At 47.6% G+C, this 17648-nt stretch overlaps 3 protein-coding genes across 9 annotated transcripts in view; 1 reads left to right on the top strand and 2 right to left on the bottom strand.

Annotated features, from left to right (window-relative positions):
* AUNIP (aurora kinase A and ninein interacting protein) overlaps positions 1–3039 on the top strand; it is a 35534-nt gene extending 32495 nt beyond the window's left edge. For all 4 annotated transcript variants that reach the window (XM_050792067.1, XM_050792069.1, XM_050792074.1 and 1 more), the window contains one exon: positions 1212–3039. In XM_050792067.1, the coding sequence (XP_050648024.1) occupies positions 1212–2047 (836 nt within the window). In that variant the 3' untranslated portion in view covers positions 2048–3039. The remainder of the gene's footprint in view (positions 1–1211) is intronic.
* Positions 1–17648, bottom strand: part of ZNF593 (zinc finger protein 593) — a 391757-nt gene that overhangs the window by 354339 nt on the left and 19770 nt on the right. The gene's annotated exons all lie outside the window — the stretch shown is intronic.
* MTFR1L (mitochondrial fission regulator 1 like) lies at positions 4100–17642 on the bottom strand. 4 transcript variants are annotated; one of them, XM_050792516.1, is made up of 7 exons: positions 17564–17642; positions 14925–15034; positions 14307–14411; positions 11312–11421; positions 10895–11106; positions 7538–7859; positions 4100–5127 (listed from the first exon to the last, which is right to left on the bottom strand). In XM_050792516.1, exons 2-7 carry the CDS (start codon positions 14937–14939, stop codon positions 5022–5024), a joined length of 870 nt encoding a protein of 289 aa, XP_050648473.1. In that variant the 5' UTR covers positions 14940–15034; positions 17564–17642; the 3' UTR covers positions 4100–5021. The 4 variants fall into 4 exon arrangements, with proteins under 4 accessions (XP_050648473.1, XP_050648479.1, XP_050648465.1 ...); XM_050792522.1 differs by having other exon boundaries at positions 7538–7823; positions 17564–17635; XM_050792508.1 differs by having other exon boundaries at positions 14925–15057; positions 17564–17630.

Below are 17648 nucleotides of genomic sequence, written 5' to 3'. Positions count from 1 at the left end.
CTAAGGTTAATTGGTAATTGATATTTTTGTGTGAAGTTTCTCAAATTAGTGCAAGGTTCAAAGATGCTTGTTCTTAGAAAGCCTCACATAAAGTTGGTTTATGTCTCATCCTTTGGCAGTTCTTTGCTTCCAGGTCCCTGTTCAGGGGAGCAGCTGACTCAGCAGGCTGGGCCTTAAGCAGCAGGGTTCCTGCCACTTGGAGGGTGTTGGGAAGAGTGCTCTAATGCTGGGAGTGATTCTCAGGATTGCTTTGCCTAAACCTTCAAAATGCCCTCTCCCTCCTCCAAACAAAAACTTATACTCTTTTATGTAAGGGCAGATTTAAAAATAAAAAAAAAAAAAAAAAAAATTAACAAAAAAACTTCTTCCACTTATAAATTCTGGTGTATTTTATAATCTATATTGAATTCTAAGGAAAAGTTGAGAATTCTCACAAAACCTAGTTTCTGCAGTATAATTCTTATTGGAGTTATTCTTCTTTGTTTTTATAATTAGATCTTGGTGTAATTTGAGCCAAGTTGGGAATTCCATGTCCTCCATCCTTATCTTAAGGCAGAAGAGAATCCACTCTATGCCTGATAAAATTAACAGGCTGGACACTAGTAGTTGTTTCACTATTCTACGTACTGACTGACTTAGCATCCTAATTGTGTCTTCACTCCCTTTCCAATGAAATGCCTGGGGAGTGGAGGACCCACGTTTTTCATACTGTCACCAGAAGGTTTCTCAGAGTTGGATGGTTAATGTCATCTTTAAGACCTTACAAAACTTGTATGTGTTTAGCATGTTTCTTTAAGGATAATGTCCAGGAATGTATATTTGGCCAGAGGATCATCATTTAGTAAAAACCACATTAAATAAAAAACAAAAGCAAAACTGATGTGCCCTATGTTAAACAAACCTACAAATGAAAACTTAGCTGGTAAAGTAGGCTGTGGTCTGATTGTATGTGATGTTTGACATTATTAGGTAGGTGATGGGAAGTATCCATGTATTTGAGTAGGGAATATAAGATCTGATGTTTTAGAGTTCATTCATGAGAGACTGGCAAGATTGAAAACAGGAAGATTGGCTACAAAATTATGTGAAGAGGCTAAGACTCCTGCACTAGGTAGTAATAGTAGCTGATACTGATTTCAGAAAAAGCCAACTGAATCCTGCTTAGGGCAGTTTTTCTGCAGAATAATATTTGTTCATTCCTGTTTTATTAGGAAAGACAAATGGTAGTGACCAGAAGAGTGTTTCATCTCATACAGAAAGTCAGCTCAACAAAGAGTCCAAGAAAAATGTGACCCAGCTAGACCATTTGATCCCAGGCTTAGCACATGATTGCATGATATCCCCTTTAGCCACTTCAACCACTGCAGACATCCAGGAAGCTGGACTCTCTCCTCAGTCCCTCCAGACTTCTGGCCACCACAGAACTGAGCTATCTTTGCTCCAGCCTGATACTCTAGACTGTGCTGGAGAGAGTAATACCCCATTGGCTTTTTCCTTCACTGAGGACTTGGAAAGTTCTTGTTTGCTAGACCAAAAGGAAGAAAAAGGGGATTCTGCCAGGAAATGGGAATGGCTTCATGGGTCTAAGAAGAACTGTCAGAGTATGAAGAAATATACCAAACTACCTGGGGACAAATGCTGTCAGCCTTTAGGCAAGACTAAATTGGAAAGAAAGGTGTCTGCCAAAGAAAACAGGCAGGCCCCTGTCCTCCTTCAAACATACAGGGAATCCTGGAATGGAGAAAACGTAGAATCAGTGAAACAAAGCTCTTGTCCGGTTTCTGTGTTTTCCTGGGACAATGAAAACAATGACAAGGACTCCTGGAGTCAGCTTTTCACTGAAGATTCTCAAGGTCAGCGGGTCATTGCCCACAACACTAGAGCTCCTTTTCAAGATGTAACGAATAACTGGAATTGGGACTTAGGGCCGTTTCCTGACAGTTCTTGGACTCAGTGCCAGGAGGATGGGCCAACTCAAAATCTGAAGCCTGATTTGCTCTTTACCCAGGACTCTGAAGGTAATCAAGTTATCAGGCACCAATTCTAAATGTTTTGAAGTTTTGTTCCTAAAAGTACCTTGAAATGACAGAGATGTAGGAAAATATAGTTGTGGGTGGAGAGGCGAGTGAGTTTGTTTAGGTGGGAAGGTGGCATGGGATGAAGTTATCATTACTGAGCATCTTCCCTATGTAAAGGGCAGTACCATTGTTAAGACACTGGGTTTGCCATCATGGCTTTCCCTCAGGAAGATGGTGGCTGATAAATTCCCTGAACAAGTCTATGATGAACACTGAGGCAGCACGGTGGGTATTTATCTCTCCATGAAAGCGCCTTTTACTTAGCCTGCACAGAGCCTTCCAGATGTCTGACTGGGACCTTGCTTATGGATGTGTGGGTTTTTTTTTTTTTCTTTTCTCTTTTTTTTTCCTCAGATGGAGTCTCACTCTGTTGCCAGGCTGAAGTGCAGTGGTGCGATCTCAGCTCACTGCAACCTCTGCCTCCTGGATTCAAGTGATTCTCCTGCCTCAGCCTCCCGAGTAGTGGGACTACAGGCGCATGCCACCAAGCCCAGCTAATTTTTTTTGGCTATTTTTAGTAGAGACGAGGTTTCACCGTGTTAGCCAGGATAGTCTCCATCTCCTGACCTCATGATCTGCCCGCCTCGGCCTCCCAAAGTGCTGGGATTACAGGTGTAAACCACCGTGCCGGGCCAGATGTGTGAGCTTTTAATCTCTGGCTGATCTTAACCCACTTCGACCTAAGCTTGGGATGATTACTCTTGACCCTTATTTTGAGTGATTAGCACATCTCCCCACAACCCAGGTGTGCGCAGAAGAGAGGTAGAATGGTGCTAGTTTCGTATTTTATTTTTGTGGTAACTGTACAGCACTTTAAAGTTATATACTCTATGTTTAAATATACCCCTTAAAAAGCCTGAGCTATATAACAATCTGGATGTGACTGTGTTACCCTTTTCCCACAAGATAGGAGGGAATCCCCTTTGTAAAACTATGAATCCAAATAAATGTTTACAAAGTGGCTCTTGTGGTAACTGGTAATTAAACGATTATCAATTTTATTTTTGAAAATGCAACTGTAATAGTGTATGTTGTCATTGCCCTGAGTCTGATGTGAGCCAGAGTCTAGTTTGACCTGTCTTCTACCCAAGGCATTATCCTTTGTTGTTGATATGGTACCTAAGAGGCTTAAACAATCTCTAGGGGACAAACTTGCAGGTTATAACATAGAACTGCTTTTTTTCTTTAACTTAAATTTTAGTTTTTTGAGACATGGTCTCGCTCTGTTGCCCAGGCTGGAGTGCAGTGGCATGAACACAGTTCACTGCAGCCTGGACCTCCTGGGCACAAGTGATTTTCCCACCTCAGCCTCCTGAGTAGCTGAGACTACAGGCACATGCCACCATGCCCAGCTAATTTTTAAAATATTTTGTAGAGATGAGGTCTTGCTTTGTTGCCCAGGCTGATCTTGAACTCCCAAAGTGCTGTGATTAGAGGTGTGAGCCACTGTGCCTGGCCTAATTTAAATGTTAAATTCTACTTTTGTGTTCTATGTCATCTCTCCGGTCATTTTCCTGGAAGACCTGCTTTTTTAAGAATGTATGGGGCTCAGTGCGGTGGCTCATGTCTGTAATCTCAATGCTCTGGGAGGCTGAGGTGGGAGGTTTGCTTGAGACCAGGAGTTCAAGACCAGCCTGGGCAACATACAAGACCCCATCTCTACACAAAAATTAAAACATTTCCTGGGTGTGGTGGTGCATACCTGTAGTCCCAGCTACTCAGGAGGTTAAGGTGGGAAGCTCGCTTGAGCCCAGGAGTTTCGAGGCTGCAGTTAGCTAATGATCCCACCACTGCACTCTGGCCTGGGCATTACAGAGCTAGATACTGTTTCTAAAAAAAGAAAAAGAGTATAGGGCAAAATCTCTACAGAAAGGGGGAAGAAAACCCCTAGAAGGGCAGGACCTTATAAGGAAAGAGGAGAAGCCAGTAGCCTGTTTAAGTTCATACACTTTAAAATGAACAATAATCCTATCCCCTGAAGGATACTGGGTAATCACAACTCAAGAGATGGACACAGCAAATGCATTCTCTCTCCAAGTCCTTCCTTTAATGTCAGGTAGTGCTTCAACCCAAACACACACAGTATACATACCATAGAGAAAGGGACCTGAGGGCATCTGAGTCATGCATGGTGTGGTAGGTACAAACCTTGGCCCAACCCAAAGGAGCAGTCAAGGGCCTGGAAGAAAGATGGTATGCTCTTTCCCCCTCCTCCTTTCTCTTTCCTACCGGGCTTAAAGTCCGTGAAAGAGAAAGTTTTTAATCAGTGGAACTGATAAGGCCTCAGGGCCATGGAGGGTAGATTTGGTTGTTCAGTAATATAAAATGTGTTTAAGAAAAAAAACAGCCCAGGCTTCCCAGCAGTAGCCCATGTGTTGGCTGGTTCAGCAGCCTGACCTCTACATGTAGACAAGGAAGTGAGGAGGGTGATTGCTGGGCATTGGTGTAGGTTTATGATGGAGCAGCATAAGATTTTCCATGCCCTGTGAACGTGTATACAAACATTTATAGCCCCTTCCCCTCAGCCCTGCTCTGCTGCAAGGAAGCTGCTGAGAGTGAGTGACAGCTGGGCACAAAGTGTCTTGTGAGACCAGTTATAGGGTCTAATGCAGTGAAGTCAGTCAGTCATTTCGGACCTGTTTTCACACAGGGGCAAGGAAAAACCAGAAACAACTTCTCTCTTACCCTTTAAACTGAGATACTTCATTCTATACGATTACCTGAAACAAATGTCTCAGGTCAAATCACAAGCCTTAGCTTCTGCCAGGGTTTGAAGTCTGGGAAACATATAATCCAGCTCTTCTCTTTCAGTCCAAGCTCTAGCTTGTTAGCAAGACTGTTGCAGAAGATTTCTCCTTTAGAGGCAGAAACATCTGTGGTGAGGAAGGCAGCTATTGAAGGTATTCCAGGAGCATGAGACTGAGTTTGCAGAGCTGAGGGTTGTCAGTTTCCTTTTCTACTGATATCTTCTTCCTTTAGAGCAAACTTCCTTCGTAAGACCTCAGAGATAAGCACAGCAGGGTCCTCCTCCTTCAATGAACTCCGGTTCCTAGAGACACAATAATAGCTTGAGTACTTACTCTTTCCTGGGTAGTGTTGTATATATTTGAATACATTATCTCATGGAATCCTCACAACAATCTTACTAGGTAGGTGCTATTACAATTCCCTTTCACAGATAAGGAAATTGAAGCACAGAAAGGTTATACAAGTTGCCCAAGGTCACTAGTCACTCAGCAAGTAAGCGGTGAATCCAGAGTTCAAAACCAAACTAGCTGGTTCCAGATCTCTTCTATTAACTAGAATGCTTTACTATTTCCTGAAATAGCTATGAAGTGTGGGCAAAGTAAAGGACCATCAATCGGTTAGAGTTGCCCTCTGGTGGCTAAACTTCTGCTTCTGCCTTCTGGCCCTATGTTTTCTTAGTAGCATTTCCCCAGAGTGTCAGCAAGGGAAATGACTGATGACTCTTGGCTATTCTAACCCTTAATAGTTCTAGGGAAAAGGTGTGCTTGGGATTTCCTACTTCCCGGTCTCCCCTTCAGGGTAGATGATTTTTTACGAGAGCCAGAATTAGAGCAAAACACTCACACAAGAAACGCATTGGAACAAAACCAACTCCAGACTGAAGTAGGCCCAAATTATCTGATACATCATATAAGAGGGTCCTAGATACCCGGAAAATAGTTGCTTGAAATCCTAGTGAACTTGGCTGGGCGCGGTGGCTCAAGCCTGTAATCCCAGCACTTTGGGAGGCCGAGACGGGCGGATCACGAGGTCAGGAGATCGAGACCATCCTGGCTAACACAGTGAAACCCCGTCTCTACTAAAAAATACAAAAAACTAGCCGGGCGAGGTGGCGGGCGCCTGTAGTCCCAACTACTTGGGAGGCTGAGGCAGGAGAATGGCGTGAACCCAGGAGGCGGAGCTTGCAGTGAGCTGAGATCCAGCCACTGCACTCCAGCCCGGGCGGCAGAGACTCCATCTCAAAAAAAAAAAAAAAAAAAAGAAATCCTAGTGAACTTATATACATTCATCCTCAAGAAGGTGTTTTACTGGGGAGTAAGCTAAATATAAGAGCCAAGACTGATTATTCAACCTTCAAAGCAACAACAAGAGGGACTGCGTTTGGTTGGTGACATATCTGAACCTTTGCTGACTGGGGTACTTTCCCAGTCTTATTCACTGACCCAGCTTCTTCTGATCCGAAGACACAAGTGGGAGGAGGGGGCTGGCAATAAGGGTCTTGAATCTAATTTGGTCCAAAAGGCAAGTAAGAGAAAGTTTGAGAGTCAACCTAAAAAACATTGTGTTCAGAAGAAAACAGCTCAGAAAAGACCAAAAGCAGCAGCAACTGAATTTGGGAACGTGGAAGACCAAAGAGATATGGGTGAGTATGACCAACCTGACTAGGGCCAGTGAAGGAAGGTTAAGAGTGACTTCCCTAAACGGGTCAACTGCCAGGAAGCAATGAGGGAGTCACTTAGCTTGGTCTACTTTTCAGAGGGAAATGGATCCCAGGAGACAAAAAGGGATCCAGGGCAAGTAACTTTCCCTTTAACAGGAACTTAACATCAACTCAGGAGACCTCACTTCCCCGTCCCCAAAACAGTTTTTCATCTGCATTAACAAACAGAGCTGCACAAGCTGGGCGCTGGCCATCAAGGTCTGGCTCTCCAATGCCCAGGAACCTACATTCAAACCAAGCTCCTCTGGTGAGTCCTGTGCAGCTGTTGAAATCACAACCCACAACTGGAGAAACACTATGCAATGGGGTGACTTCCTGAGGCTTCTTTGCCAGATAAAGTTTTTCAAGGTAGGTATTCCCCAAAGTCCCTCATACTCCATCGGAAAAACCTAGAGCTCCACTCCTTGGGGTTCTACTTTATTAAGTTAAAGGTGTATTTTTAACAAATCCGAGCAATTCTGATGGGCAGCTAGGTTTCGGAACTACTGGCGAGTCTCAAAAGCCTTGTTTTCAAATCACTGAATATGCAGGGTTGGTTTGCACAATGGACCACTTTATTTTAAAGTAGAAATCTCCAACTTGTATGAAATTCTCCTCCCACCAAAAAAGCCTACCAATTTGAGATAAGAAAACATAACAAAACATAATGTCATGCAACCCCTCACTTTGAAGGGTGGGGCATGAAGACACTGTCACTAGCAGTATGAGAACTGAAGTGATAAAGCCACCTGAGGACAGAAGTTGGATTAGATGAGCTGCCTTATAAAAGTCCCTACTAGCCTCATATTTGGTTGGGGTGACCTAACCCAATAAATGTAAAGTGTTGCTCTTTCCTCAAATTGGGGCCCCAGGCACTGGCAAGCAGGTAGTCAGCAAGCTTTATGAATGACATAACATATGGTACTACTAAGAACTTACTATGTTGCATTAGATCATTGGCCATGGGCAACTCAGAGTAAACAGATACTAGAGCTCCTCATCAGATACTTACAGATCTTGGCTCTGTTTCATTCGGTGAAAGTCCTTCAGGATACCCATCATATCTGCAAAGCTGCTGGCCTTGGACAAAGAGATGCAGTCATCCTCTTCAGACGAACTGCAGGTAGCTTTGTGTTCTGGTTTGCAACATTCAGGGCTGGCAGAACAAAGCAGGGGGACTGATGGAAGCTCAGGGACCTCCACCTCTGTCTCCTCGGTGATGTCACTAATGACAAAGGAAGTTGTAGAGTGGAATGAGGATCCAAAACAAGGTAAGGGAGAAGAGACATTTGAACTTCCTGGAGATAAGAAATCTGGCGTTAATGAAGCCGAAGCTGAAAGAGAAAACAATAGGCATGGATGGACATTGGGGCTAGAACACAGTAGGAATATCTTCTCCCCACAGCCCTGCCTACTGAACATTCATTTCCTGGGCTGACGCCATGACAGTCTGGGAGAGCCAGGATGGTATCTGTAGCCACTGGAGGGTCATTCCACTATGCTTCTCACTCAGGGGCTCAGAAAGCTATAGAAGCACTGGGCTTTTCCAGTGTTCCAGGAGGGCAGGAAAACCCAGCCCATAAAGGCCTTGGCATTTAAAACTGCCATTCCACAATAGGCTGTGGAGTGATAGCCTTGTCATAGGCCAAAGCAGCAGTGACAGCTAAGGCCTGAATTTGTCCTTTTCTCTAACTAGGCTAGTGCTTTTGACTGTGCTCCTTTGTATCTTGCTATCTGTGAACTAAAAGACATGTTCCGAGCAAAACGAGAATGGTGACAGACCTCCCAACCTTCCCAAATTTCAGTGGAGAGAATTTCCTTAATTTCTACATTTCTAAAAATACTTTGAAAACACTAAATACACTAAAAACTATGTTTCTAAAAAACGTGTTACTTCAGTTTGTCTCTTGGATGACAAAAAAGTAGCCAAGAAATATAAATGGAGTTTCAGTGCAATTCTTCATAAAACTTCCATGTGAAGAAATTAAATACATGAAGATTTCAAATACCACCATGATTTTCATGCGTCCTACCAACTGATAAATTTAGGAGCTATGACTCTGAGTCAATGCAGAGTGAAAAAATGGGGATGGGAGGAATATGAAGATAAGCCCTGAGCATCTTGGGAGAGATCCACCTGTTGGTTGTCCATGCCTCTGGTCAAGGCAGACTTCCCATCCATTTCCAGTGGTTCTGCCTTAACTGTAGACAGAAAGCTGGAGGGATGGGTTACAAGGCTTGTTTGCATAATGGACCTTTTTTTTTTTTTTTTTTTTTTTTTTGAGACAAAGTCTCACTCTGTTGCCCATGCTGGAGTGCAGTGGTGCAACTTTAGCTCACTGCAAGCTCCACCTCTGCCTCTGCCTCCGCCTCCCAGGTTCAAGTGAGTCTTGTGCCTCAGCCTCCCAAGTAGCTGGGATTACAGGCACACACTGCCACGCCCGGCTAATTTTTGTATTTTTTGTAGAGACAGGGTTTCACCATGTTGGCCAGGCTGGTCTCGAACTCCTGACCTCAGGTGATCCACCCGCCTCAGCCTTCCAAAGTGTTGGGATTACAAGCGTGAGCCACAGTGCCCGGCCACTGTATTTTTAAGGCCAAAATCTCCAACTTTATGAAATTCTCCTTCCACCAAAAAGTCCACTAATTTGAGATAAGAAAACGTAACATAATGTCATGCAACTCCCCACTTTGAAGGGTGGGGCATGGGGACAATGTCACTAGCAGTATGAGAACTGAAGTGGTGAAGCCACTTGTGATCCCTGGTAGAAACGACAAGGAGAGGGAAGATAGGTGCTTAAAAAGGGTAAGTCTCAGCAGTGGTGGGGGATATGTTTACTTGTATTGAAAAGGAAAGCAGGGTGCGGTGGCTCATGGCTGTAATCCTAGCGTTTTGGGAGGCTGAGGCAGGCAGATTGCTTGAGCTCAGGAGTTTGAGACCAGCCTGGGCAATGGCGAAACCCTATCTCTACTAAAAATACAAAAAATTAGCTGAGCATGGTAGTGTGCACCTATAATCCCAGCTACTCAGGAGGCAGAGGCACGAGAATTGCTTGAACCCGGGAGGTGGAGGTTGCAGTGAGCCAAGACTATGCCACCGCACTCCAACCTGGGTGACAGAGTGAGACTGTTTCAAAAACAAAAAGAAAAGGAAAGCCAGCGGGCATGGTGGCTCATGCCCGTAATCTTAGCACTTCAGAAGGCCGAGCTGGGTGGATTACTTGAGGTCAGGAGTTCGAGACCAGCCTAACTAATATGGCAAAACCCCGTCTCTACTAAAAATACAAAAATTAGCCAGGCGTGGTGGTGCACACCTGTAATTCCAGCTATTCAGGAGGCTGAGGCATCAGAATCGCTTGAGCCTGGGAGGCAGAGGTTGCAGTGAGCCAAGATTGTGCCACTGCACTCCAGCCTGGGCAACAGACCAAGTCCCAGGATCCTGTCTCCAAAAAAAGGAAAGCTGGCCAGGCTTGGTGGCTCACGCCTATAATCCCAGCACTTTGAGAGACTGAGGCGGGTGTCATCTGAGGTCAGGAATACAAGACCAGCCTGGCCAACATGGTGAAACTCTGTCTCTACTAAAAATATAAAAATTATGGCCGGTACGGTGGCTCATGCCTCTAATCCCAGCACTTTGGGAGGCCAAGGCGGGCGGATCACGAGGTCAGGAGATCGAGACCATCCTGGCTAACATGGTGAAACCCCGTCTCTACTAAAAATACAAAAAAATTAGCCGGGCGTGGTGGCAGGCGCCTGTAGTCCCAGCTACTGGGGAGGCTGAGGCAGGAAAATCGCTTGAACCCGGGGGGCAGAGGTTGCCATGAGCCAAGATCGTGCCACTGCACTCCAGCCTGGGCAACAGAGCGAGACTCCGCCTCAAAAAAAAAAAAAAAAGCCAGGCCTGGTGGCCCATCCCTGTAGTCCCAGCTACTCAGGAGGCTGAGGCAGGAGAATCGCTTGCACCCTGGGAGACAGAGGTTGCAGTGAGCCGAGATCGTGTCACTGCACTCCAGCCTGGGCGACAGAGCAAGACTGAGGGAGAAAAAAAAAAAGCTACTGTGGGCTTATGTAAGATGTGATCTTAAAGACACTTGGAAGAGGGTGTCAGTTTTGGGGCTAAGGGAGGGACTCTGCCTGGGGTCACAGGTTAAGTGAAGATTTTGTTCCTAACCAAACCATTCAGCCCAAAATGGCTGGTAGAAACCATCTAAGAGGCACTATAGGCTAGCCAGGTTTCAAGACAACTCCAGGGCCCGGAACCTAAGTACCTCCAAACCAAGGACTACCATTTTCTTTACCCCCATCCTGCCCAAGAGCCAGGGGAAAGGAACAGCCTGTTATGTTCTGGCCCTGGCCCAGGGGCTCCTACCTGCATCAGCTGCCACTATCTTTGCAATCTGGCTGCGCAAGTGGCTCAGCTCATCCTGCAGCTCAGTGGTGCGGCTTAGGGCTGGCAGGGCTGGCTTCTTCAGGGCCAGAAGCCTCTCCTCGGACCCACGCAGGTTGGGAACGGAGGCATTGCGCTGCATGACAATCAGAGGGCTGGGTTTCCAGGTGTGCCTCAGGGGGCGCGTATCACTCCTGGACCAGGGAAAACCAAGTAGGTCAGTTAGGAATGGCAGGCCACTGTGCTCCCTAAGTTCCTTCCCCCACTCCTATAAGAGTAGCACAGTAAGGTTCTGCTCCTCTCTGAGCCCCCACAGTTCTCATTCCTCTCTCCTTGCTGCCTGCCACCTCTTCTGGGAAGTTCTCCATTCCTCAGCAGACCAGCTACTGCCTCAACTACCTGACCCGGGCGTATGTCTCCTCTTCATCTGCAGCAATCCAGGCGATGTCAGCCAGGGTAGGGACTGGGGGCACGTCTCTCAAACACAGGTCAGAGATGTTGGGCAGGGTCTATGGAGAAGCAAAATTCATCAACATTTACAGGCGCCATGATAAGCCAATCAGAAACTGCAGAATACACAGGAGGGGTACCTAATCTGGCACTGGGAGTCAGGAAGGCTTCCTAGAGGGGGCAGAAGAAGGTTCCTGGTCGAAAACATTGAACAGAGGCCAGATGATAGTCAGGCATGGTGGCTCACACCTGTAATCTCAGCATTTGGGAGGCCAAGGCAGGCAGAATGCTTGAGACCAAGAGTTTGAGATCAGTCTGGGCAACATGGCAAAACCCTGCTCTACCAAAAAGAAAAATACAAAAATTATCTGGGTATGGTGGTATATGCCTGTAGTCCCAGCTATTCAGGAGGCTGAGGTGGGAGGATGGCTTGAACCTGGGAGGCAGAGGTTGCAGTGAGCCGAGATTGCGCCACTGCACTCTAGTCTGAACAGAGCCAGACTCTGTCTCAAAATAAAAACAAAAAGAGGCCAGATGCATGAGAGTCCATGTGATTACAAACAGTTCTGTGTCTTCAGTGGGACAGGCCTGAGTCACCTTTTAATAGAGATGGCTACTGTCTAAAACCACTGTGCCCTCTGGTGAAAATACAAGTACAAGGTCATCAACAACCTGTTACAGCAATAGGAAATTTTTCCTGACTAGCTCTTTATAATCCTGTATAGCTAATTGAGATTGACAATGTCACAGCAATGGTGTTTTAAACAAACCTGATAATTTGAATATATTTAGATTTAAATAAAAAGAAATTAATTATACAAAAGGAACCATAATAGGATTTTTAAAAATAGCTCCTCAACCCAAATGAGCAACAACCTAGAGATGAGTAAAGTGAAAAATTAGGATTCAATCATGTTGACTATGATTACAACAAAGTAAAAAACATCTATCTAGAAAAAGAGAGGACTACACTAAGACATTAATAGTTACTGTATTATTACTGTGTAATTATAGGTAATTTATTTTCCTTTTACTCTTCAAAATTTTAATATTTTCATGTGCTTAAATTTCATGTGCTTAAATTTTCAAAATAAATTGGTAAGAGTCCCTTAATATTTAAGGTAATTTAATAATAGTAATAAATGCATATCTACATACAAGTAAAATTCAGCTGTTTTCTGCTACAAATTATTTGGTATGGTGGATGGATCCAGGATTGATAGCTCCTGCATTCAGATAGGAAACCTGGGACTCCCAGGAGTGAAGTGATACTCCAAGGTCACACAGAGAACTTCCACTGACCCAGGAACTAGTGCTAAAACAGGCCATTCGGGGAAGCCTCCATTTGTTTTCCTGATTAGCGCTGAATGCTCCTTTGCTCTTGGCAATTAAATGAGTAAACACAAAGTACTCAGCACAGTGCCTGACACATAGTATGTGCTCAGTAAACGTTATCTAGTATTACTAATACTACTCACATATATTCCTGCTCTGTGAGAGCCTGTGCCCTTGACCGTCTCTGCCAGCATCTGGCCAAAGGGTACAGCCAAGTGTGGGGGCAGCCTCCATGGAGTGAGCCACACTCCCTAGCTGTCTCCCTTTTTTTTTTCCTGATGCTTCTGAGGCAGTTAGGACCAGTTCCTGCCCAGGACCTTTAGGCAATTCTGGATAGCTGGCAATCTGAATATTGGGACAGCTTTTCCTGCCGCCCACCCCTGCAACATGTATACTTCCAACACCATTCCTGACCTAATATCAACCCTGACACCTCATCTAATTCCAGATCCAGTTCCTACAGACTGCTGCTTAGCATCTTTTATACAGATTTGGCTCCCTCCTTTCTGTTTCTACCTGGGCCACATCCTTTTATGCACATATTTCTATCTCCTCTGTGTGGGTAGAAAGCAGAAGTATTTATTTTGTGTCCCAGCTCCCCAAATGCACACATCTGAACCACATAGTTTGGGGCTGGTGCTTAACCATTAGTTCCCAGAGGGAGGCAGCTGGGACTAATAAATGCTACTTAGCTTTCTACCACAGAAGGGGTCTCAAGAAACCTGGGCCAGGCAGGAATCTCTGCTGCAGAGTGGGTGCTAAAGGATCCCTAGACACAGAGGTAAGACCGAAGCACCCCAGTAAAGGAGGCCCAGATTGGCCAAAAAGAGCAGGCTGAGGAATTATGGCCTCAGAGAAACACTAAAAATAGTGGAGCTTGGTGGCCGGGCGCGGTGGCTCAAGCCTGTAATCCCAGCACTTTGGGAGGCCGAGACGGGCGGATCACGAGGTCAGGAGATCGAGACCATCCTGGCTGACACGGTGAAACCCCGTCTCTACTAAGAAATACAAAAAATAGCCGGGCGAGGTGGCAGCACCTGTAGTCCCAGCTACTCGGGAGGCTGAGGCCGGAGAATGGCGTGAACCCAGGAGGCGAAGCTTGCAGTGAGCTGAGATCCGGCCACTGCACTCCAGCCTGGGCAGCAGAGCGAGGCTCCGTCTCAAAAAAAAAAAAAAAAAAAAATAGTGGAGCTTGGCTTGTGCCTGTAATCCCAGCTACATGGGAAGCTGAGGCAGGAGGACTGCTTGAGCCCAGGAGTTTAAGACTTAGCCTGGGCAACATAGGGAGACCTCATCTAAAAAATTAATAAAATAAATAAAAAGACTGGCGACATGGCCAATTCTTAGGGCTGGTGAAGAAAAGCAGAGTTCAACTCAAAAATCACAACACTCACTGTCCCATGTGGAGACCTATCAGGTTCCTTGTGGTCACAGGTTTGTATGCACTCAGGAAGGCACAGTGACCAGGATCTATTATAAGCATTTAACAAATATTTCATAACAGAATGAAAAGTGACCAGGAAACAACCTACTTGGGCAGTACCAAGGGGTTTGGGGCACAGAAGCAGCACTCTGAGCCTCTACCCTCCTGCCCTTCCAACATACTCACCTCGAAGGATGCCCGGGGACACGGCTTCAAGGGTAGGTTGGTCCCAATTCTTCTTACTACACTTCGAGCAGCCCCATGCGGCTTGTTTTGCCAGATTGGTATGGTCTGGAGCAAAGAAAGAGAGACAGTCACAACCTCAGAGACTGAATCCAACTACCGTCCCTGTCCTCTCCTCTCTAGCAGAGAGACTGAATTCCACAAACCTAGGGACAGGGCACACTCTAGGGGCAAGTCAACTCTCAATTATAGTGAGGGCAGGTTCCCCAGTTGCCAGCCTACACCCTGGCCAGCCACCCAAGGGAATACCTGCTGCTGCTAAGGCAGTCAATGTTGGGAGGGTCAGTGAAGGGAAGAGGAAGTAGCTAAGTGTAGAGATTATCCAGGCTTTCCTTCCAGCCCTCTGTACAGAAAGGCAGACATACACTGACTTCTGAAGTGCCCCAGGATCATAGTTGGTTCTTCTTAGGGCGGGGGAGTGAAATGGTGGCCTTGCTCCAATTCCAGGCCTCTGGAGAAAGGAGTGCTCAATTGGAGAGTCTCAGAACCTTATACTGTACCTCAGCAGGCCCAGCACCCAACCTTCCCCCACCATACCCCTGCCGTAGGAATGCCCCTTACCACACTGGCTTCCATTCCCGACACGTGAACCAGCTCCTGCACTTGAAGGACAAGGCAGCCACAGGGCAGCTCCGGGAGGTGGGAGGCGTGACTCCTTCATATCAGGCCATCTGGAGGAGCACCAGATTTCCCTCTTGTGAAACAACCCCCCACAGTGGGGATTCAATGGTCACCACACAAGCCCCACAAAACCAGGCCCTGCAGAGCCATGACTAACACCAAGACTTCTCTGAAGATGCAAATAGAACCCTTTGGTAGCTAGAAAGCTCATCGAGCCAAGTTATAGGTACTATCCAAGCCCAGGATTCATTCTTGAAGATGAGATGTAAAAGCACTCCTGGGCCCTTGCAAGGAGAGAGATCAGAGAAAATAGGAGAACAAACACCAGCTCTTGCCAATCTCAGTCTCCCGAGCTATAGAGGAAAAGAGCCAAAAAAGTTTATCCTGGCTCAGCCACCTCCTGGCTGTGTAGCTACAGGCAAGTTATTTAACTTTGCTGAACATTGGTTTTTCCATCTGGGAAAAGGGGACAGGAAAAGCTGCCACTGGAGGCTACCTTAAGGGTCAATGAGTGAAATGGGGTTGAGTGCTTAATGAACTATTAAAACATGACACAGATGGGTGAGGTGACATCTGACTGCTCTTCATAGCAGTTCTTGCATGGTGAGCAGATGCAGTGTGCTCGTTCATTCACTTGTTCATCAAACACCAACAGTACCCACTTGTGCCAGGCCTTGTGCTGGGCACTGTAGGGGCTATGGGGGGAGTAAGACACAGTCATGCTCTCGAGGAACTCGCTGTCCAGCAGAGTGATAGGACATGAATACGTACTTCTAGCAAAGGCTGAAAATCACTAGGCAGGTGGCCAGATGAGGTCAGAGCTCTGGCCCTAGTGCCCTGTAGTGAGTTTCGAGGGAGTAGGAAATGAAGACAAAACAGCAAGAGCACAGGTCCAGCACAGGAGGGTGAAGGATGTGGAAAGAGGAGCAGAGCATGATAAAGCTACTAAAGTAGGGGTCAAGTCATGAGGTCCGGGTGAGAGGTCACTGGGGGAGCCCTGGACAGGCTCTGAACGGGGGACAGACTAGACTGACAAAGCAGCTCTTTCTGGAGACCTCCCATGGAGGGTCCCCTCTTCTACCCATAGGAGAGGAGGTGTCACTCACTTTACGATACACATGGGGAAAGGAAGTTGGAGAGGGGAAGGCACTTGGCTAAGGTCACTCAATGGTCATGCCAGTGGAAAGCACCCAAAGCCTGGTCCAGGTCCTGCCACCTCCTGCCTGGGCTCCATCTTCTCGGCTCAGTTCAAGCCTTTATTATCAGAGTCCCTCTGTGTGCCAGGCTCTGTGCTGAATGTCCGTGTCGGCCACGAATTGCACTAACAGTGCTTACTGCCACTTTCTCTCCGACCTTACCTCCAAAGACCCAGCTGGGCCTAACCCTCACACACAGCCAGAGGAATCCTTCCCAAACACACTGTTAATCACATCGCTCTTCCGTTTAAAACTGGCTTACTAAAGCCAACACAGGATAAAATCCACAATCAGTCCCAAACCCATCTTTCTCTGCCCTCTCTAGACCACACCGAGTACCAAGGCCTGCACATTTCGCAGCCAGCCCTCCTGCTCTCCCCCTTGCCCTCCAGTCACACTGGCCCTCAACCCCCAACACTGGGCCCACCTCTGAGCCCTGCATCAAACACCAGCACCCCCTTCGCCGAGCTCATTCTTCTTCATTCCTCAGAGCTCAGCTCAAGCATCACCTTCCTTCCCTGCGACAGGGTCAGGTCCTTTCCTGTGCGCTCCGCAGCACCCTGCCTGTCCCTCGGAGTCCTCGCGAGAGGAACTAGATAACTGTGATCCCCGCGCACAGCACGGTGTCTGCCTAGGACACAGTGAGCGCTTCAACGCGCCGAACTAACTAACCGAATGAAGGAGAACACCAACTCAGCTGTCACCCCCGCCCCCAAGTGTCACTGGCTAGAAGATCTTCCCCCGTTCTCTGGCAGCACCGGTGGGTCTTGTCACTGAGGCTGCCGTTGCTGTCTATTGACAGGGGTCCCCCTCAGGAGACCGGGAGCTCCTCCAGCGCAGGGCCCCGCTCAGCACCCCTGGTCCCGGGGGACCCCACGGAGGCCGCCGCGCTCAGTGAAACTTTGCCGCTCGCAGCAGCGCCCGGAGACCCGCGTGGACCCTCTCCCTGCGGGGACCGGTCAGGGCGCGCCGCCCCTCCCCCGCGGCAGCCGCCCCGACCTGGGCCAAGGTCGGCCAAGTCCTCGCCGCCTGCCCAGCGGCCCTTGGACCCACAGGCCTGGACCAGAGTGCGCGGAAGCCTCCGAGCCACGGCCAGGTCTCAGAATGCGCGGCGGGGCAGCCCGGCCCGTCAAGCAGCGAAGCCGAAACTAGAAGTCTCAGGTCTGGCTTGGTCACTGTTTGCTGGGGGACTCCGACGAGCAACTACCCTTCGGGGACTCAGTTTCCCCCGGGCCAAGTGAAACGGACACCAGCGGCTCCCGCGAGAACTCGCGCGGGAACAGGAGCCGCGAGCTCCGCACAGCGCCTGGCACCTAGACCCAGTCTACTAACGGGCTGGAAGGCCGCGCTCCCGTCTCCACGCCGCCCTAGAACCTTTCTCACCTCAGTCTCGGGCTCCGGGACTCTCTCACCTCACGGCCCCTCCTTCCACCGTGGGCTACCGCCCTCACTTCCGCTGACCCGCCCC

The sequence above is a fragment of the Macaca thibetana genome, chromosome 1 (genome assembly GCF_024542745.1).
Source record: "Macaca thibetana thibetana isolate TM-01 chromosome 1, ASM2454274v1, whole genome shotgun sequence".
Classification (NCBI taxonomy): domain Eukaryota; kingdom Metazoa; phylum Chordata; class Mammalia; order Primates; family Cercopithecidae; genus Macaca; species Macaca thibetana.
The sequence above is the reverse complement of the archived record's forward strand: the minus strand, read 5'-3'. Positions and strand labels throughout refer to the sequence as shown.